This window comes from Nicotiana tabacum, chromosome 24 (assembly GCF_000715075.1).
Source record: "Nicotiana tabacum cultivar K326 chromosome 24, ASM71507v2, whole genome shotgun sequence".
NCBI classification, from domain to species: domain Eukaryota; kingdom Viridiplantae; phylum Streptophyta; class Magnoliopsida; order Solanales; family Solanaceae; genus Nicotiana; species Nicotiana tabacum.
In genome coordinates, this window is record NC_134103.1 from 4744660 (window position 1) to 4766518 (window position 21859).

Genomic DNA, 21859 nt, shown 5'->3' on the forward strand with positions numbered 1-21859 from the left:
AATGAAACCCTAATTCTTCGCTCTTCAGACATATGACAAAATGCAAAATAACTAAACAAACAAAAATTTCACAACACTTAGAGTAATTCTGAATGGATTTTTACAAAATCCTTAACGTCCTTATATAAGGCAAAAACCATTCTGGGGGTGAATTATTTGAGGTATAGCATCTTAGCTTAAGACACTATACCCAGTTGAATTATTGTTATGTCAGTAAAGCCCAGAAGAATTATTTGTGGGCTCACAATAATACATATAGCGTCTTTTAAAAAAACGCTATATATATAGCGTCTTTCTAAAGGACGCTATACTTAACTAGCCAAATGGCCGTTAAAGTATAGCGTCTTTTAAAACGACGCTATATATATTTTGGTCACTAAGTATTTTTTTCACATATTTTTGTTCTTTGAGTCCAAAAATGCATTATTTTGGTTTCGGACTCGAAGAAGAAGTAGGGCAGGGGTAAAATAGGATAGGTGCGATGAAGTGGCATGCCACGTGGCATCCACATCAGCGATATGACACACCACGCCACATTGGATAATGGTGCCATGGTGGAGGGTCCTAACAGCATAGGAGTATGCTTGCACCAATTCTATGACGTCGGGGCTATAATAGACCAATAGAATAACGAAAGGTATAAATGAATATTTGCGAATAGTAATAGAGTATTTTTAAACCTTTTTCGTTTAAATTATCGTGAAATTGGAGTTTCGTTAAGGTCAAGGGCCAAAAAGACTTTTTTCTAACTGCAGGGTAATATTAGACCAAAAGTTTAACAGAGGACAAAATTGTTGGATCACAGTGCAAGGGCAAATTTGACCATTAACCTTAATTCTATTTCACATTGTGGCTCTAGCCAATGGTTGACCTGCCAAAATCAAGACCACAAAAAAAAAAAAAAAAGGAATATTCCACCTCTATAATCAAGTTTCATTGAACAAAGATTTTATATGTTTACTCCCTTTTATTTAATGGCTTATTCTGATGAGATCACATTCAAACAATTTTAGTCTCAAAGTAAATACAGCTTTATATTCGTAAGGAAATTGCAATATAATATATTTAGCTGTCACCACTTGTTCTCAGAAAAATACAATGGAGTAGAAACCCAGGCATAGACTCATTCAAAAGTACATTCTGGAATTTGATATAAATGATTATTTTGGAGAGTCAAATGATTGTAAGTCTTTATATTCGGCTAGCTACAGTTGATTTCTTATTTAAATTTGCAGCCTTAAATGTCCCCACTGGTTTTGGCTTTTATTTTATTGCTAAATTTATATTTTTTTTAATGCCTGTTTCTTGAATTATTGGTACAAGATAAGAAAGTCCAAAGTCAAGTATAAGAGGGATTCAGAGTGAACATAAGAACATTTTTGATACTCATATTTTGTCTATAGTTTTTCTATATCTGTATGTAACTTGTTGAAGTTTAGAGTTAAACTAATGGCTGCAATATTATTTTGTGCTATGGTTTTGGTGTTTCATTTGCTTATCATCAACTTGGTTAGAGGTGAGAGTAAATCTTGTCCAAAAGAGTTCAATTGTGGAAAACTTGGCAATATGAGTTATCCATTTTCAGAATTCAAGAAACCTCATTGTGGATTATGCAAGATTGATTGTAATAACACTCTTCAAAATCCTAAAGTTGAGATTGAGGGAGAGTTATACAATGCTTATAAGAAGTGGTTTTTGGTTAACAGTATCGATCTCTCGGATCCAATTCTTGAAGTTTATTTAGCTAACAGAAGTTGCAAATCCTTTGAAAGGAATCTATCTTTTCCTAACTCTCCTTCTGTCTCATTTGGAGTATTCAACAATATCACTTTGTTCAAATGTATGAATAGAAGTATGGAGATAGATGGTTATTTTCGGAGTTATCAGAACTACTCTAATTGTAATGGCTTTAGCTTATACTATCATAAACCAAGAACAAATCAAAGCCATAGTATTCCAACTGGTGTTCTTCCTGCAAATTGTGCAGTTATTCGATTGCCTTTGACGTTTCTTTCACCTTCAGAACCAATTCCTACTGATTTGTTTGGTCTATTAACTTCTAAGTTCAAGTTAGATTGGGAAGTATCAAGAGATTGTTCGGATTGTATCTATAGAGAAGGGCAATGCCAAAGTGACAGCAAAAACCTCTTCTTTTGCTCCAAAGGTATTATTGCATAGATAATGTTTGTCAGTTGTAGAAGGGGAGCCTTGGCGTAACTGGTAAAGTTGCCACCAAGTGATTAGGAGGTCACGGCTTCGAGTCGTGAAAACAGCCTCTTGCAGAAATGCAGGGTAAGGCTGCGTACAATAGACTTTTGTGGTCCGGCCCTTCCCTAGACCCTGCGCATAGCGAGAGCTTAGTGCACCGGGCTGCCCTTTTAATGCTTGTCAGTTGCTTGTTTGGATCTTATTTCAATTTTGGAAAGGATTTTAAATGTCTGTTATTTGGCACCTTCCAATATGTTTAATATGTCAATGTGTGCATTGCTTTAAGTCTTATTGTGACTAATTAATCTATCATTTATGTTTTCTGCAGTAGCAAAAAGAAATTTGGGACTGGTTGTAGGCACAGGTACATGTCTATAATCAATAAATGTCCTATTGTTCTGCTCAAACTTAGAATTCTTTTATATGTTGAAGGGCAACTATGTATCCATTTTCAATACCACAATTGTGAAATGTAACTTGTGTAATATCCCATGTGCTCTGCAGTGCTTTGTGGTTTCTTGATCATAGCAATCAGCATTGTGATACTTATAATCTGCTGTTGCAAGAAGGGCAACAGAAGTTTTGCGAATATTCTTCCGAGAAACACTCCTTCTGAGCCTTCAACACGAAGCTACGAGTTAGACAGCGGGTTCTTTGGCGTTCCTGTCTTCTCTTATGCTGAACTTCAACAAGCTACCATGAATTTTGATTCCTCTAGAGAACTTGGAGATGGAGGATATGGAACAGTATATTATGGTAAGACTTTTTAGAAGCAACCCTCAATTCAATAATGCAGGTATCTAGCTATCAGTAGCGGAGCCAGTATTTTCAATAAGAGATGTCAAAATTTAAAGAAATACACGAATAAGATAAGGGATTCAATACACAAAATATATGCATACAAGATATTTTTTACCAATCTAAACAGTGTAATTTCCAGGGGTGTCAACTAGCTATATTGCTCCGCCACTGCTAGCCATCATTTTTTTCATTTTCTTGATGCTAATTGTTGTATGCTACAAACTAGGGAAACTTCAGGATGGAAGAGAAGTTGCAGTAAAACGCCTGTACGACCACAATGCTAGGAGAAAGGAGCAGTTTATAACTGAGATTGAAATTCTAACAAGGCTAAGGCACAAAAATCTTGTTTCTCTATATGGTTGCACATCCAGACTCAGCGATCAACTCTTACTTGTTTACGAGTATGTCCCTAATGGAACGATTGCTGATCACTTGCACGGTCATAAGGCAAAGTATGGCTCGCTCACATGGCCTATCCGCATGAAAATTGCTATTGAAGCTGCTAGTGCTCTGGCTTATCTGCATGCTTCTGATATAATCCACCGCGATGTGAAGAGTAACAACATACTACTTGATCAGAACTTCAGTGTCAAAGTCGGAGATTTTGGGCTTTCAAGACTTCATCCGAATGACATTTCTCATATATCAACTGCACCTCAGGGTACCCCTGGTTACGTCGATCCAAAGTACCACGAATGTTACCAGCTGACCGATAAAAGTGATGTCTATAGCTTCGGAGTAGTCCTCGTTGAGCTGATATCATCAATGCCTGCAGTAGATTTCAGTAGACGTAACGAAGAGATTAACTTGTCTAACTATGCAATAAACAGGATTTTAAGGTGTGCATTCGACGACTTGATAGACCAATCTCTTGGTTTTCATTCAGATGCAGAAGTTAAGAGGATGACTACCTTAGTGGCCGAGCTATCTTTTCGATGCTTGCAACTCGACAAGGACATGAGACCTAGTATGGTTGAAGTACTAGAAATATTGCAAGAGATTCAACAAGGTGAGTTCAAACATGACAAGAAAATGGAGGGTAATGTTAACACTAAAGAGAGTGTAGAAGTCCCTCTTTCACCTGAATCAGAAGACCATGTATTATTGAAGAAAAACAAGTTTTTAACTTCACCAAATTCTGTAACTAAAGTGTGGACTAGTGACTCTAGTACAAGTACTACCACTAGTAGATGAGATTCATATGGTTTTTTCTTTTGTTTTTTTTTTGTTTCCTAGTTCATGTTGATAAGCAGAAATACACAGAAAATTGAGCCAAGTCATAACATTAACTGAATTTTAGTAGCTACTTGTTTCATGCTCATTGAAGGGGAGCCTTGGTGTAACCGGTAAAATTACTGCCATGTGACCAGGAGGTCACAAGTTTGAGTAGTGAAAACAGCCTTTTGCAGAAATGCAGAAATGCAGGGTAAGACTTCATACACTAGACCTTTGAGGTCCGGCCCTTCCTCGGACCCCCGTGCATAGCGGGAGTATGCACCGGGCTGCTTTTTTCTTTTTTACTTGTTTCATGCTCATTGTTATATTGCCTGTCAAAATGTTTCCTATTCTGAATTAACTCATTCAAAATTGGAACTGAAGCATATCTGAAATGATATTTAAGCATATATAATTACATCAATCCTCTTCTCTTTTCCTAGCCACTCAAAAATAATTTTAACAATTTGCATTTTCATCATAGTCATCATTATATTTCACAATCATCAAATAGGACTATTGCTGCTAATTTCTGTCTTTGGATGTTGACTTCAAGGTACATGAAACATATCAAAACTTACCCCCAAAAAAAAAGAAAATATCAAAAAAAAAAATTATAAATAAATTTTGGATCATAGGGTTATTTCAGTTGTCACAGCGAGAAAAGAAGAACCGGGAAATTTTTAATATGATGGAATCATGACACTTGTCTTATAAGCCCATTATTTCTGAATGCAGGTTGTTGATGGTTTCATCAGCCATATATACAGAGAGCAGAACCGGGTGGCAGACCTCCTAGCTAAAGAGGGAGCAAAGAACAAGTTTTTGACAAACCAAAGATATTTTGGTAGTTCCTGCGGTGTTTGCTAATGATGCAGTAAGGGCAGACATTTTAGGAACTACATTTGATAGAAAAACTACGGAATGTAATATTGCTAATATTTTTGGATACAATGCTGGCCACCTGGACAACTCTATAAACATGATTATAATGTAATTATTAGTTACTTATGATTATCTAGTTCACCAAAAAAATATGAGAAAAGAAGAAAGCGAAATAAAAAAATTAATTTAAAACCTCTTCTATACGCCACCCCATTGGTGGATCCACCCTTGTAATTGACACTCCTTCGCCGAAAAATTACAGATAGGTAATTTTTATTTACTAGTTTTCGAACACCACGTGTATTCCATGTTAATTAGTATAAATTAACAAAAAACTAATAAGTTTTGGAATCTTCAATCATGTTTGTGCAATATTAACAATTATTATGTATATTGGATCTCTCAACCTTTTGAGGGGGAAAGGAACTCCATCCAGAGAATAGAAATGAACTGCTTAGTATTTTTTTCTTGTAAATAATAGTGACTCCATACTTGACATCATAGAATCCATGTAAGTTTTTGTTATCATAGAATCTCTGTAAGTTTTTGTTTTAGGGGAATTCTTATCTTTTATTTTTTCTTGGAGTATGTATGTTCTCACTTCTAACTGCACAATCTGTGTGATGTTCTATTTATAAAATTGTAAGCATCATAAAAAAAGAAGTAGATATTACTATAAACATTTACCATTAATGTATCACGTTATATAATTTTTTATACAGTCTAACAATTCAATTTTTATTTTTACACTAATCTTCTTCTGTTTGCAAAGTGTCCCACTTATTAGTTACTATTACAAATCACCACCCCTCAAAGTAGCAGTATAACACAAAAGGTAACCAATTATTTTACAACAAATATATAATAACAAAATCAAATAAAGATGCCAAAGATTGCAGCAATCTAACTTCCAGCATTTGGACCACTACAAAATATACCAAAATGGAACATGAATCAGACACAATAAATAATGAGAAGAAAATCAAGAAGAATTCAAAAATTAAACATGTGATATGTTGCAGAATGAAGTCCGGCAAAACCAATGGATTTTTTGAGGAAAAGAAAAAATTTGACAGAACCAAAAGAAACGAATATAATGATTAGACAATTTGATGTGCATTTTCATAGAGTGAAATAAAGAATTTATGCAAAAATATTACACTACTATTACCCTAGAAGATGAAAGAAACAAAACTGAAATATAAAAAACTATATGACTTCCCATCAATAATAATCACAATAAATAAATAGAGTAGTTAATATATCATTTAAGATGGCAAGAACCAATGTTCCCACGTAATTATATATTTATTGTATTTTCATGTTCTTATGCATTGTATATGAAAATATGTTTAGTAGATTAATAAATTTATTAAATATGCATTTACATTTTTGTACAAAAGTGTTATAGAAATAATGTTTGTCTGAAGGGTATAATGAGCATTCATCTTTTGATGGGTATTTTTATAATTCAAGTTTTTACTTTGGGGTTTCCTACTTATAATATAATATGATTTATGTAAATACATATTATATGTTGAATCCCCTTAACTTTATATACTTACTTCTTTATATCTTGATTCCCTTTAGTGAATATTCTGGCTCCGCCATTGACCGACTCCAATAAAAAAAAGAAAATTTATACTGCAAGTGTAGGCTGTTGGATATATCAAGAGTAGCAAATGTATGACAAGTCACATGATCATAAAAATGATGTTGATTCCTCTAGAAGAGATTGAATTAGTTCAAGAAAAGACAGATGAGGTTATTGACCAATCATAACTTGGACTATGTGGTCGATATTTGTGTGGATTTCCACATGAAAATGCAGCTCAAAAATGGTTGATGAAATTAGCAAAATAACTTGGACATCTTGTATCATGTTAAGGTGTAGAAAATATAACTTAAAAATTTATATTGCTCAAACTTTCCAAAAATAGTGTCATATTCGTGTTGGATTATTCAAAAATACACTACTTTTGGTGTATCTGACATGCACCCAGTGATACTTTTAAATAGTCCGAGCGACATAGCTTAAATTTAAAGTTTTCTTCCTCATAGATCTATCTATGTAATTAAAGATGATGTTTGGTTACTCTACATTTGACTTAGTGAGGTTAAGTTGAATGAATTGTCTTACACTTTCTCTTATGTTTCTTGTTTAATAAGAACTAGACATATTACTGTCTTTAATTTGAAAATAATAATAAAGGGATTATGTACATAACTATATTATGGTGTTCAAGAATTCCACTAATCTACTTTTGAATGGTCTAAGTTGGTCTTAAGAATTTCACCGTATTACAACAACAATAACAACAACAACCCAGTAAAATCTCACTAATGGGGTCTGCGGAGGGTAGTGTGTACGCAGACCTTACCCCTACTCCGAAGGAGTAGAGAGGCTGTTTCCGAAAGACCCTCGGCTAAAAAAAAATAAAAAGACAAAAGGACAAAAAGGAGACAATATTAGTATCACAACAACAATCATAGGAAAAATAGGAACATCATAAAATCCAGAAGAAAGATGCAAAGCAAAGGGAGACAATATTAGTATTACCACAACAATCATAAGAAAAATAGGAACACCATGAAATCTAGAAGAAAGATGCAAAGCAAAAGCGATAGCTAGTAAATAGGACCTGCACTGAAAAGCAAAATAGTAAGACACAACATTGCCACTAGCTATCTTAGACAAAAACCCTACATGGCTAGTCCCACAATGGTACGAAGTAAGGCACGACTCAACTACCTCCTAACCTACAACTCTAATACTCGACCTCCACATCTTCCTATCAAGTGTCATGTCCTCGGAAATCTGGAGCCTCGCCATATCCTGCCTGATCACCTCTCCCCCAATACTTCTTAGGCCGCCATCTACCTCTTCTCGTGCCCTCCACAACCAGCCGCTCACACCTCCGTACCGGAGCATCTGGGCTTCTCCTCTGAATATGTCCGAACCATCTAAGCCTCGCTTCCCGCATCTTGTCATCAATGGGAGCCACGTGCACCTTCTCCCGAATATCATCATTCCTAATCTTATCTATCCTAGTGTGCCCGCACATCCACCGCAACATCCTCATTTCTGCTACTTTCATCTTCTGGATATGTGAGTTCTTAACGGGCCAACACTCAGCCCCATACATCATGGCAGGTCTAACCACCGCTTTATAGAACTTACCTTTGACTATCGGTGGCACTCTCTTGTCACACAGGACTCCAGATGCTAACCTCCACTTCATCCATCCTACCCCAATACGGTGTGTGACATTCTCGTCGATGTCCCCTCCCCCTGGATAACCGAACCAATGTACTTGAAGCTGCCTCTACTCGGGATGACCTGCGAATCAAGCCTCACATCCACGCCCACTTCCCCTGGCTCAGCGCTGAACTTACACTCCGGGTATTTCGTCTTCGTCCTGCTCAGCTTGAAACCCTTAGACTCAAGAGCCTGTCTCCAAACCTCCAGATTTCGGCAGAGTTACAGAGTAATTTGAATGTATTAATTGAGTTTGGTTTAAACAACGTTAAAAGAAAATTGTTGACGTAAAATGCAAGTTTTTAATATAAAACAGTGTAAAACAATTAAAACTGGAAATACAATAAATAGTCTGATTTGAAGCTCCCCAACTTTTGAACCAAAAATGGCAACTTTTGGATAGTGGTAATTTTAGGGGATCTTGAGTAGATTATTTGATTTCTTAAATCTTGTCCAATATGGCATGCTTCATTCAAAAAGAATCAAAAGAACAAAAACAGAAATTTTATTCTTGGCCAATTTTCCCCCAAAAAATATTATATATATACCAAGAAGAGCCAAAGGTGAAAAAGATTTATAGAAAGTGTCTTTTTCAACTTTTAATTGAAGGTACTCATTTTTCCTAACTACTTTCTGGGGTCATCTTATTTGTGGAAGGAATGATTTGAAATGTCTCCTTTTTAATAAGTCATGTTTCAAAGCTCACCCTCAAATGATGTGGTGAGATAGTTGATAACCTTTTATTTTTAATTTTCGGGGCCTGAGATAAAATAACCTCTTGACAGCAACGCTTTGCTTTCATTGCATATTTACATGGTATGAATCTGAATTAGTCGCGTGTGGATTTCAAATACAAGAAACTTTTTTGTCTTTGAACCCTAATAAATGGAAGGAAGATGAAGGGCAACCCGATGCACTCATACACAAAGCATCTTGCGTTCATGCAGGGTCAGAGAAAAGCCGTACCCTAAGGAGTGTGAGCTGGACGCCTACCCTAAACTGTTTCAATAAATAGAAAGAAGATGAATAGAAAATTCACTATTGTGTAAAAGTCACAAGGTCCCACACCCCATTTGGCCAATCTTCCATTAGACTGTCTTTCTTCAAAGTCTTGCTTCCACATGTTAAAGTCAACTTAACGTGTCCAAAAGACAACAAACATTAATGCAAAATCCTACAGCCAAGCAAAAACAAACAATAAAAGAAATTCTAAAAACTTCAGATTTTGTTACAACATTCTTGGATATTCTTGTTAATGTTGTTGTTGTTGATATTCTTTTCTTTTTTATCCAAAAAGGGTATATCATGGATTTATTTTCTTGGTTTTTTATTTCCATTTTCATTCATTTTTGGTGCTTTAATTCAGCTCAAGGACAGAACACATCCTCCTCAAGTTGCACTAAAGAATTCCAGTGTGGAAGTCTAGGAAATTTGAGCTTTCCTTTCTACAAATCCACTCAACTTGATTGTGGTTTGTGCAAAGTGGATTGTGAAGTTACTCCAAATCCCATAATTGAATTAGAAGGGGTGAAATATCAAGCTCTTGAGAAACATGATGTTTTTATCAAACTTAAGGATTTTACTCTTGAACACTTCTTGAAGAACAAGAGTTGCCAATCTTTTGATAGAAATCTGTCTTTACCAATTTCTCCTTCAATAACATATAGAGTCAACCCCTTTCTCACTTTGTTCAAATGCAATAATAGCCAGAAGATACATGAAGATGTTTTCAAGTCCACAAGTTATCAAAGTTACAATAGCTGTGAAAGTTTCATATTATACTATAGCCAAACAATCAATTATTTTCAAGGTTTTCATCTTCCTACTGGCTGTTCATTCGTTCAGTTGCCCAAGTCGTCGAGTTCAGAAGCTGAATCAAATGACTTATTTGATCTGTTAACTGATGAAGTTACACTAGGATGGACTGTGTCTGATGAATGTAATCAGTGTTATTATAGAGGAGGGAAGTGTCAAACTGATAATACTACTAAAACATTTCTTTGTTATAATACCAAAGGTAAAGAACTTTTTTCATGGTTTACATTAAAGATTTTGGTTCTGTTTTATAAACCTTTGTTCAACTTACATTTGCATTGTTTACTATGGTTGCAGGAAATACAAAAGTGAAAGTGATTGTTGCAGGTACTTACCTATTCCATTATCTACAATTTTTTTGTTTTCCATCACAAGATTTAGCCTTTATACTAATTATTTAACTTTAGTCCATACTTGATTATGAAGGGGAGCCTTGTGGAGTAACTGGTAAAGCTAATACCATGTGACCAGGGGTCACGGGTTCGAACCGTGGAAACATCCTCTTGCAGAAATGCAAGGTAAGGCTGCGTACAATAGACCCTTGTGGTCCGGTCCTTTCCCGGACCCCGCGCATAGCGGGAGCTTAGTGCACCGGGCTGCCCTTTTAGTCCATACTTGATTATGTCAGTTAATCGGTATATTCTGTGCTTCAGTTTCAGCATTTATTGGTTTACTTTTTGGACTCTGCACAATTGCCTCTGTTATATGGTTTTGCAAGAGGAGGAAAAATGATTCTTCACCATTTCTTTCAAGAAATACATCTGGTGCTTCAATGCTTCATCAAGATCTCGAGGAACATAGCCAATATCTAGGAATCCCAGTATTCACCTACAGAGAACTTGAAGAAGCCACCAACAAATTCAACTCTGCTAAACAACTTGGTGATGGAGGTTATGGAACTGTGTACTATGGTAAGAAATATTTTTAACACATTTTTCCGGTTGACCAAAAATAATTACCGTCGCTAGCCAAATATACAAAAAACATATACTGATCATCTATAAAAAAAAATTGTATATTATATACATAAATATACAAAAAATATTCATTTTCTGGCTATTATTTTGAGGGACGGCTATACTGTGTAAATTAATAATATTCTAAAGACGATCCACAAAAGTTTGTTTTCTTAGTTTTGCTTTCTGAGGGGGCAATGTACCTAGTAAGCATATTGATCTAACAGCTATTACTGTATGTTTAAAACCAGGGAAACTTAGAGATGGAAAAGAAGTTGCAGTTAAGCGCCTTTATGAGCACAATCACAAGCAAATGCAGCAATTCATCAATGAAATTGAAATTCTTACTCGCCTTAGGCATCGGAATCTTGTTATCCTTTATGGATGTACATCAAGACGTAGCCGTGAACTCTTCCTTGTTTATGAGTACATTCCCAATGGAACAATTGCTGATCACCTGCACGGACATAGAGCAAAGGATAAGTTACTTACATGGCCTATACGGCTCAAAATCGCCATAGAAATTGCTAGTGCATTGGCTTACCTTCATGCTTCTGACATCATACACCGCGATGTCAAGACTAATAACATTCTCCTGGACAATGACTTTTGTGTCAAAGTAGCAGATTTCGGGCTGTCAAAACTCTTCCCTAATGATGTTACTCATATCTCAACTGCACCACAGGGGACCCCGGGATATGTTGATCCTCAATATCATGAATGTTACCAGCTTACCGATAAGAGTGATGTTTATAGCTTCGGGGTTGTCCTTGTCGAGCTCATATCATCAATGCCTGCTGTGGATATGAATAGACATATGCACGAGATTAACTTGGCTAGCTTCGCGATGAACAGGATATTGAAGTGCGCGTTTAATGAGGTGATCGATCCAGCTCTTGGATTCGAGACAAATGCTGAAGTTAGGAGGATGACAACATCAGTTGCAGAACTAGCTTTTCAGTGCTTGCAAGCTGTGAAGGACATGAGGCCTAAAATGGAAGAAGTACTCGAGACGTTGAAGACTATTAAAGAAGGTGAATGGAAAAATTATCACAGAAAGGAGATCAGTGGTAAATGTACTGAGCTTAGAAGGGTAAAAGCGCATCATCCTTCTGAAACGGAGGATGCTGTGTTATTGAAGAAAAATATTCCAGCTTCACCTGATACTGTGATTGATACATGGGCTAGTAGCTCCACCACTACTAGTACTGGAGGTTGATATTAGTAAACTTTTTTTTCCCCTTCATGTTAGATAAATATCAAGATTAGTATAATGTCATTTATAGAGAAAAGAATTAGCTTGTTTCAGCCTGTTTAATTGGTTGATGCTTAAGGCATATGTCATGAACATAGTAAATGAAGGTTTTTGAAGTGTTAGTTATAGTTAAATGCATATGGCTCCTTAGCCATCAACCAAGTCCTATGTTGTTCGGATCCTCCAACTCACTGTCCCTATGACGGATCCTCCAAAAATGCATTACTTTTGGAGGATCGGACACACACCAGACAATATTTTTCGAGGATCCGAGCAACATAGACCAAGTCAATTATGCCCCTTTAGCTTAGTTCTCTGCTACCAACAGTAGTATCCCTTTTCTTGTGTTGTATTAGCAAACTCGAGGGAGTTATAGGTTGGTTTCTTAGAACTAGAAGCTTGAATTTATGCAAAAGTTTGAAGATTTTGGAAGAACTTTTTTTTTGGGGGGGGGGGGGCAGCAACAAAGTTTACTACATAAAGATTTATATGAAAACCTGTTCTTTCTGTTGGTGAAATGACATCAAGTAATGTTGCTCCTTTTATGCAATCTCTCTTTGGAGTCTACTCCATCTACGTAAATCTCTAACTTCTGCAGCTGCATTGTCTCCATTTCTAATGAATTTACTAAAACAATATATATAAATATATAATACATGTAGGCGGAAGCACTCAAGGTGCGGTTAATGGTCAATAAAGTGAGTGAAAACCACGAACGACCAACATTTAAGTCCCTTCGGAGACAAAAAGAACGTTAGATGATTTCTTTCAATCCGCCTAAGCCTTGGTAACATAGAGCTACCCGATACCTATGCTGGTTGCAGGTAGCAAGTATCCAAGCACGAATTTGACGTTTAACGAAAGCAGTACGATATTTGTTGTCCAGCTAAAATTCTACTTGGAATATAATGGTTTTTGCTAATATTTCTATTTCTGCATAGAAACAAGTGAACACTGCCCTGTTCAAGCTTTCAACATTTTTTATTTGGAAAATGTGGAAGTTACTAACGGAAGTACAAGGGTATTACCCTTTTGAAGGGGCTTTTCATGTTCTTTTTTCCTTTGGTGATTTTGACTGTAATGGCTGTCAAGAAAGTTGATGAGATGAGATTTCAAACTATGACTGATTTTTTTCCCCTAAAAATTAGACCTGCTATAAAATTTTGCTCAAAATTTTAAGTTTCATTCTCTGCAGACAATTCCTTCATTATAAATTGCATCCAAGATTGAGTCAATAATCAAGATTCAGCTAAGTATATTAGAAGGAAAAAAAAGGACCTCAATTAAGTAGCCTTCACCAGTCACAATTCACTACTACTCTTGTTTTACAAAGAAAACAAGAGATTTTATAAAAAATCTGAGGCTTTAAGACATGATTTCTCTACATCTCAAAAGAACTCAAAGGCCTTTCAACAAGTTTTCATTGAAAGATTGTCTAGAGGAAAGAGAATTTTTTTTTTTTTTTTTCACCTATGTGTGTGTGTGTGTGTGTGTGTGTGTAGAGAGAGAGAGAGAGAGAGAGAGAGAGAGAGAGAGAGAGAGAGAGAGAGAGAGAGAGAGAGAGAGTTGGAAAAAATATTTGCAAGAAGTCTTCATAGGACAAGAAGATCAGTAAAAACTCTAAACATAGAAAAAGGCAGCCCGGTGCTCAAAGCATACAATGTTCACTACTCCGGGGAAGAGCAGTAAAAACTTTACATATGCTACTTAATTTCTAACAATACTTTTCAATGGCAGAATTTACAGAAGTAGCAGTACAAGGAATAATCAAAGATGTTGAAGAATTCAGACTTATCAGAAAACTATAGCACCTTTCTTTATTAGATTGAAATGTAACACTTCCTTGAGCCAAAATACAAGTTACAAAAGAAAATTTTATGCAACAGCAAATACTAGTTGCAAATTGCCTCAGTAACAAAAAGAAAAACATCTCTAATCAATGTCTCGCGGTTAGATTATCAGAGTTACTCAATGGAATTAAAGGAGTTCTCTTATTCAATGTGCTTTCAGATTGTTGTAAATTTTCGTCATTGTCTCCATGTTCTTCGGCTACCTTATGAGGGGATTCACGTCTCGGATTTGCTTTTGAATGCTCCTCTGGAAGTATAACTCGCTGAAATAACCTAAGAATCATTTCGTAACTGGTAAATGTAATAACAGCAGAGGGAGTCGTCCGTAGAAGATTGGTTCCACAACCTCGGTAGAATCCGGTCAGACGTTCCTGTCTGAAGATCTTCTTTACACAATCAACAACCCCATTATATGCTTTCTCCGAGTTTCTTATTTGCCCTTGTTCTTGTAGTTTAGAACGCACGACCTGGTCAAAAACTACGGATTAATAGGTTGGTCATAGTGATTCCATAATAGGAACCAAAAATAATCTTGGTCCATTTTCCTCTTACCTCGTGTGGATAAGTCATTACAGAGGCAACTACTTTGGCCATCGAAGAGGCGATCGCTACTTCACCAGGGCTCAGTTCATTGGTTTGCTTATTGGCTGGCAGTTTGAGAAAGACATCATATGATCAATCAGATAGGAACAAATGGGTAACAAACTTCCACAAACGACTACAGAAAACAGTTTCTCACCCCTTTTTGCTAAGTATGATTTCAGCTTTTCATATGCTGGAAATTGGATAGCAACATGACTTATCCCAGCCAAAGACGGCAAGAGGCCACTGCAACCCAAAGGAAACAGAACTATTAAACCCCAAAAAAAACTAGTATAGAGGTTAATTGCTTTTCTTTTCCCTCCTTTTGATAAGGGTAAGTGCTTATTCTTCTATGAGGATGTTTCCAGCTTCACGAGCCTCTCTATAAAGGATGAAACACATAAATATAAAGTTTGTATATGACTATGTTCACTATATAACTAACCTGTACCATCCTCGGATCCCTTCTTCATGTGCTATTCGTATTAAAGCAGACAATATACCTTTATACGGAACTACACCCTCCCTTATTCCCTGTGTCTAAGAAAAAAGAGGGGAAAAAATATCAGGAACAAGATACAGAAGCAAATGCAAGTTGTTATTCCGATATTAATTAAGGTAAACCTAAGAATAGACTCTATGGTATTGGAAACTTGTGCTTCAGTATTAGCCTATGTTACGCCCATGTTACATGAACTCTTAACAGGCACCATGCTGCCAAAACAAAATTTCTAAATTGACACTTTTTTTATAGGCCGGGAAGCCAAATTAATCAGATTGGAAATCTATTATACTTCTTTGCATTTATGCACTTTCTTCAAGGTACAATAAGTGTGCAGATGGAATTTTTTTGATAACAAAGGAAATCCCTCAGCGCCAGTTGCGCATAGTTCGAAACTTGGAGGGTAATGGGCCCACCCCTCTACCCTTCTCCGCTTAAATACCATACTTTTGTCTGCGGCAGGGTTTGAACCTGTGACGTGTGCCTAACCCACACATCACAAGCTGCGTTCTTACCACTGGACCAAGGCCCGGGGGGGCTAAGTGTGCACATGGAATATTAACGTGCACATACTGTACTAGATTCCGTTCTTCACTTATGGATTCTCTCCACAAGTAATATTTGGAAACAAGAAGCAAAATTCGAACTTGTGATTAATGGATATGTTATAGTTGAAGAATACATCAATGTTAACTATATGAGAACACCGAACCTACTTGGAGACGGGTCTTAACAACCCACAATGGATTTGTCGTAATGGCTGTTGCGGCCCCCGCTCCTGCAGCAGCAATCATGTTTGCACCAATTGTAAGCTGCCCACAGCTATCCACTGCATCTACCACACAGGAAAATTCTTTTGGTAAAGATAAGTGTTAAGTTTCCTATTGTCTTCAAGCAACTTCCAAAGACTAAAGGATTAAATAATGTGATGCCATTCAAGCAAACATATAAAAAAGAAGCAATAAAAGCCAACAGCCAAATAACCAATAGAGCAAAAGTTTACCATGTGAATGCAATGAATCCTTGAGATGTCCATAAACTGTAAAGTACACCTGCAGAAGATGAACATTATCTCTCAAAATGGTTTCTTATGTCATTTCAGCAAAAAAGGGCAAGTGGATTCAGCATGTATAGAAAATATATGCCAACATGGAGTCTGTTGTGAAAAAAGCCAATAAGATTGCCAAGAACATGGTAAATCAACTTGTTGTTTCCATAAAAAACGCTATCCAGGGGTCCAATACAGCATCACCCACCCCCAACCCCAGCCACTACCCCCCAAAAGACCTAATTCATTTTGAAAGGTTAGTGCAAGGATGCCTACCAAAGTGAAAGGTAAGTTCTATACAATAGGTAGTGAATGTTGGGCTGCTAAAATCCAACATATCCACAAGATGAGTGTTGCAGAGATGCACATGCTAAGACGAATGTGCACTCATACAAAATTAGATAAGATTTAAAATAGACTACATTCGTCAGAAGGTGCAAGTAGCGTGCATTGAGGATAAAATGAGAGGTGGTCACTTGAGATGGTTTGGTCATGTCTTCCGCTGGCAGTCGCCCTACAGAGGCACCGGTGAGGAGGTGTGAAATGATGGTGTGTGAAGGTGTGGAAGGAAGGCTTAATCATTTTCACTCTTCATCAGCAATAACGTCAGGTACTTGGTGGTGCGTGGAAGGAAGGCTTAATCGTTGCATTATCATAAGAACAAAAGGAATTCAGTTCCACAAGAGACCAAAGAGAAAATCTGGATATTATCTCATTCAATTTTAATGACTCATTTCATGAAGGAACTCCAACTAATTGCAATCCACAGAAATAGAAATTAAACAAGACAATACTTACCGCCCAGTTTGGAAGAAGAGCTGCTAATGTTGGTGAAAGGCCTCGATAAAGTCCCTTGAAACCTTCAGTTCTTATTATATTCTGTAAACTTGTGACAATGACGCTACCTGCTTGTTGCCCAAAGAATTTAAGGAGAAATAAGCGTGCCAGTAATATGGATTTGGATTTTTCTTTATTCTTTACTTCCTTTATAAGGAATCATTGATCTTAATAGGTTATCACAATCAAGAAGACCAAACAACAAATTATATATTCCAAGAAGGAAAAAGATGAAAGACCAATTATCAGCTCTTCAAATAAACACTTGTTTAAATTAAGAAGACAACAGAACTCTTGCACAGAACTTAGCACTAGAAACCTTCATGAAAAAGTTGATAGAACCTCTCTAAAACTCACCAAATTATACTCACCGTCAAAGGCGATTTCTCATAGAGACATGATGAGCATAGTGTGCACAACGTTCAGAATTTTGAAAGTCCATTTAGGAAATGACTACATCAAATGTGGAAAGCAGAAAGCAAAGAATAAGGATGGAGAGTAGCACATTGGACATCCTATGTTAGAGAAAAAAGGGAAACGGGAGGAAGCAGCGAAAGCTGAATGAACAAGAAGACAGAAAAATCACGACAAATAGCTCTTCATCTACTAAGGTGGGTCTTGTGAACAAAAGAAACCATTAAGCATCCAAGAGAAGAAAATTTAAATCCACATTGAGAAGTACTAACTTAAATTGTTTTTGCTATTTAGGAGCTCACAACAGATCCTACCTGTACATATTGGTTGAATATATGTTTTTGTGGTGACATCTTTATTTAGGATGAGCCGATGAGGTAACTGTATAATCCTACTGTACACGACTCCCCTACTTTTCTGCTAACAAATACCCTAAAGAATTTAAAAGAATACATAGATAAATAAATGAGAAGGACAGGGTGTGAGATAAGGATAAATTGTGGCTCTATAAAGCAGTCAATCAGAATATACTTAATCTTCAATTGTGCCTGAGAAGATTGGTAAGAATTTAAACGAACAGCCAAAATTCTTTCATCTACAATATACTAACTGGAAGAACTTTGAATCGATGTACTGTGTACAATCAGGGTAAAAGTTGCCTTTAGATTTTCTGATATGCTGCTTGTGAGTCTTTCGCCAGACAGAAGGCAAACAGGAATTCTTAGATGCATAATTCTAAATGGTTGTTAAGCTGTGAATAAGAAGCGTGCTCTTACCTGCTATATATAGGATATGATTGATGTGTAATACAGGGAACTACAGATCATACTACAACAACTATTATGCCTCAGTCCTAAACAAGTCGGGGTTGGCTATATGAATCCTCACTGACCATATTACTCCATTTAAAACTCATCTTATACCAATATCATGCAAATACAAATAAAAAGTACTATTAAAGTTCTCTATATTATCCATATATAAATCTCTGAAAGGCTAAACCACTCCTAGAGAGCATAGAACCCACAGCACAAGTGCTATCACGTCTAAAGTATTTCTCAACTAATAGGTATCTCAATATACTCGATCTTTTTTATTTTCTTTCTATTGTGCCCTATCTTTAGCTAAGTCTACATGATCCCCGGAGATTGTAGGTCCTTCGACACAGGTACTGATCATTAGTAAAACTATGAAATAAATCAATTAGAAAATCATGTAAATCCTAATAATATCAATCTTCGTTTGTTCAAACGGAAGCACTTTGGCGCAGGATAGCAGTTCTCATCAACATAGACAATGTGAAAAAGAAAAGTAAGAAACAGTCCACCATTTTCCAATAAAAGAGACGACCATGAGCACAAACCTTGACGACCAGACTGAGATATCTGAGGCAGACCATGAACTTGTAGTCTTGTCTTAATAACATCCAATGGACACATAAATGTAGCAGCAATAGCACCTAAAATACCACCCAAAGATGCAAAAACAAAAATCTTTACACCCCCAATTAACTCGAAATCACATTCAAATAGCTCAAAAACTCAAAGATCAAAAAGTAACAAAAAAAGAATAAATCTTTATCATTTGTAACAGTAAAACCCCATATACATGTAGCAGCAATAGCACCTAAAATACCACCCAAAGATGCAAAAACAAAAATCTTTACACCCCCAATTAACTCGAAATCACATTCAAATAGCTCAAAAACTCAAAGATCAAAAAGTAACAAAAAAAGAATAAATCTTTATCATTTGTAACAGTAAAACCCCATATAAATGTAGCAGCAATAACAACCTAAAAAAGCACCCAAAGATACAAAAGCGAAAATTTTTACACCCCAAATTAACTCAAAATCACATTCAAATAGCTCAGAAACTGAAAGATTAAAAAGTAACAAAAAAGAATAAATCTTTATCTTCTTTAGCAGTAAAACCCCAGATAAATATAGCAGCAATAGCACCTAAAAAAACACCCAAAAATACAAAAGCAAGGATTTTAACACCCCCAATTAACTCAAAATCACATCCAAATAGCATAAAACCAAAAGATTAAAAATTAAACAAAGAATAAATCTTTATCTTCTTTAACAGTAAAACCCCAGATAGCAGCAATAACACCTAAAAAACCACCCAAAGATATATTTTTAAAAAAAGGAAAGATTTTTACACCCCAGATATCAAAATCACATTCAAACAGCTCAAATATCAAAAAGTAACAAAAACGAATAAATCTTTATCTTCTTTAGCACTAAAGCCCCCAGCTAACAACAATTTAATAATAAGAAGAAAATAAAAACCAAAAATAAACATAAATGTAGCTGCAATAGCACCTAAATATACAAAAGCAAAGATTTTTACACCCCCAATTAACTCAAACTCACGTTCAAATAGCTCAAAAAGTTTTAAAAAGTAACACCAAGAATAAATCTTTATCTTCTTTAGCAGTAAAACCCCAGATAACAAAATGGACAAAAATAAAAGAGGTCAAGTTATAAACCTGCAGAGGCACCAGCACCAGCATCACAAATAATATCTCTAACACTTCTATGGTTTGCAGCAGTAGCCATTCTTTAAAGATTTTTGGAGAAAAGTTTCTACCCCAAGAATACAAATAACAATGAAATTAAAAGGGTAATTGTTTTTTTTTTTCAAGAAGTGAATGAAGATAAAAGAAAAAGAAAACTTTTGTAAGAATTAGCAAAAACCCAGGTATGTTACATCATATACAAATACCCTTTTGGGTTTTCAGATCGGTGGACTTAGAGATGGACCAGTCCACTGACGTGGTTAGGGGTTGTGATTTTAGGCGAGATATTAACTCGGTATTGGGTATGAATGTTGATTCTTTATTACGTGTAGATTGTGGCTTTTTGAATTGAAAAACAAAATATAAAATTATTTTTTTGCTTTTAGCCCGCGTCATAAATTATTTATATTTGATAATCAAAAAGTGTATAAAATTTGTATAATTTTTGTATATAATATACAAAATATATGTTATGTACAAAAATTATACAAAATGGCTATTATTCTGAGACCGGTTATACAATGTCATTTTCTTTAAAAAATAAGCTTTTGAAATGGAGAAAAATATTTTCTAGGCAATCATATTTTGATGGTTGGTCACTTTCAATTATTATGGATAGAATGTAACTAATATTCACCTTTTGTTACACTATTAAGTTACTTTATTTGTTAGAGAAAAGAATTTATGTTATTTTCAGTTACAAATTTTACTGTTGTTATGAAGGTTCGTTATTTACGGCATCAGTATAAGTTAGGTAAATATTTATTTGCGTTAAGTATTTACATCAACTCAATAAATATATGCACATATCTTTACAAGTATGATTATTAAATAAATTATAATTAATTTCTCACCTTAATTGGTTATTTAACTATGATAAATTAATATAGTTTGAAGCAATACTTATTACGTGTAAATTACTACGCACACGTTAAATTTTTGCCAATAATATAGTCTATTGTTATAGAAAGTTGCTCGTAGATACTTTTTGAGTTATCTAATATCGCAAAAATTTCTCAATATAATAAATTAAACTCTAATGAATAATATTATATTTAAATATCTTATACTATTAATTAAGAAGATGACTTCTGTCAGTGATATCATTTTATTTTACTAGTATTTCAACTCGGTATTTCATACTTTATTACTTATTTCAGTTAATGCTTAAACATTATTGTTAAAATTGGATTCAAAAGAATTACTAGAACACCATTGAGTAACGATACAAGAAATGATTTTACAATGTAAAACATTTTTCATGAAAATGGAAAAATATTTCCATGCCAGCGCAACCTCAATTCCCAAAATAATTCCTTTTTTTTTTAAGGACAAGACGAATAATTATGGACATTAGGGTATTAAGAAAGTGTATTGTGACTTATCACAATGTATAATTTTCTTCAGAAAGATGCTTGGAAGAGTTTTCAGAAAGATTCGTTGTGATTAACCAACACATTAGTATGTGTTCTTTCTTTTGATAGAACATGTCAAAAATATACTTTAGGAAAATAACAAAGCCAATCTATTAATGATAATATAATAAGCAACAATTAAAACCATTATACTAATATATATGACCTCAAATGCCAACTGAAAATGTCAGGAGTATTCAGCAAAATATAAGTTACTCAGTATGTTTGATACCTTTTTATTTATTATTTTCCTTATTTCATTCAATTATCTTTAAGTATATCCAATTTCAT

The 21859-nt window shown here is 35.2% G+C and overlaps 3 protein-coding genes across 5 annotated transcripts; 2 read left to right on the forward strand and 1 right to left on the reverse strand.

Annotated features, from left to right (window-relative positions):
* The first annotated feature begins 1001 nt into the window (after positions 1-1001).
* LOC107812235 (LEAF RUST 10 DISEASE-RESISTANCE LOCUS RECEPTOR-LIKE PROTEIN KINASE-like 1.1) lies at positions 1002-5235 on the forward strand. 2 transcript variants are annotated; one of them, XM_016637288.2, is made up of 5 exons: positions 1002-2164; positions 2537-2572; positions 2713-2964; positions 3236-4018; positions 4963-5235. In XM_016637288.2, the coding sequence occupies exons 1-5, from the start codon at positions 1450-1452 to the stop codon at positions 4968-4970; spliced, it is 1794 nt and encodes a 597-aa protein (XP_016492774.1). In that variant the 5' UTR covers positions 1002-1449; the 3' UTR covers positions 4971-5235. The 2 variants fall into 2 exon arrangements, with proteins under 2 accessions (XP_016492774.1, XP_016492773.1); XM_016637287.2 differs by lacking the exon at positions 4963-5235 and having other exon boundaries at positions 3236-4327.
* A 4269-nt stretch (positions 5236-9504) lies between these two features.
* On the forward strand, positions 9505-12556 carry LOC107812233 (LEAF RUST 10 DISEASE-RESISTANCE LOCUS RECEPTOR-LIKE PROTEIN KINASE-like 1.1). The gene is made up of 4 exons (XM_016637282.2): positions 9505-10385; positions 10481-10510; positions 10837-11094; positions 11391-12556. Exons 1-4 carry the CDS (start codon positions 9533-9535, stop codon positions 12356-12358), a joined length of 2109 nt encoding a protein of 702 aa, XP_016492768.1. The 5' UTR covers positions 9505-9532; the 3' UTR covers positions 12359-12556.
* Positions 12557-14185: 1629 nt separating this feature from the next.
* LOC107812234 (nicotinamide adenine dinucleotide transporter 2, mitochondrial) lies at positions 14186-20469 on the reverse strand. 2 transcript variants are annotated; one of them, XM_016637286.2, is made up of 9 exons: positions 20124-20469; positions 18991-19086; positions 17175-17281; positions 16332-16380; positions 16045-16157; positions 15272-15366; positions 14984-15072; positions 14797-14891; positions 14186-14711 (listed from the first exon to the last, which is right to left on the reverse strand). In XM_016637286.2, exons 1-9 carry the CDS (start codon positions 20191-20193, stop codon positions 14331-14333), a joined length of 1095 nt encoding a protein of 364 aa, XP_016492772.1. In that variant the 5' UTR covers positions 20194-20469; the 3' UTR covers positions 14186-14330. The 2 variants fall into 2 exon arrangements, with proteins under 2 accessions (XP_016492772.1, XP_016492771.1); XM_016637285.2 differs by having other exon boundaries at positions 16045-16163.
* Positions 20470-21859: the final 1390 nt, after the last annotated feature.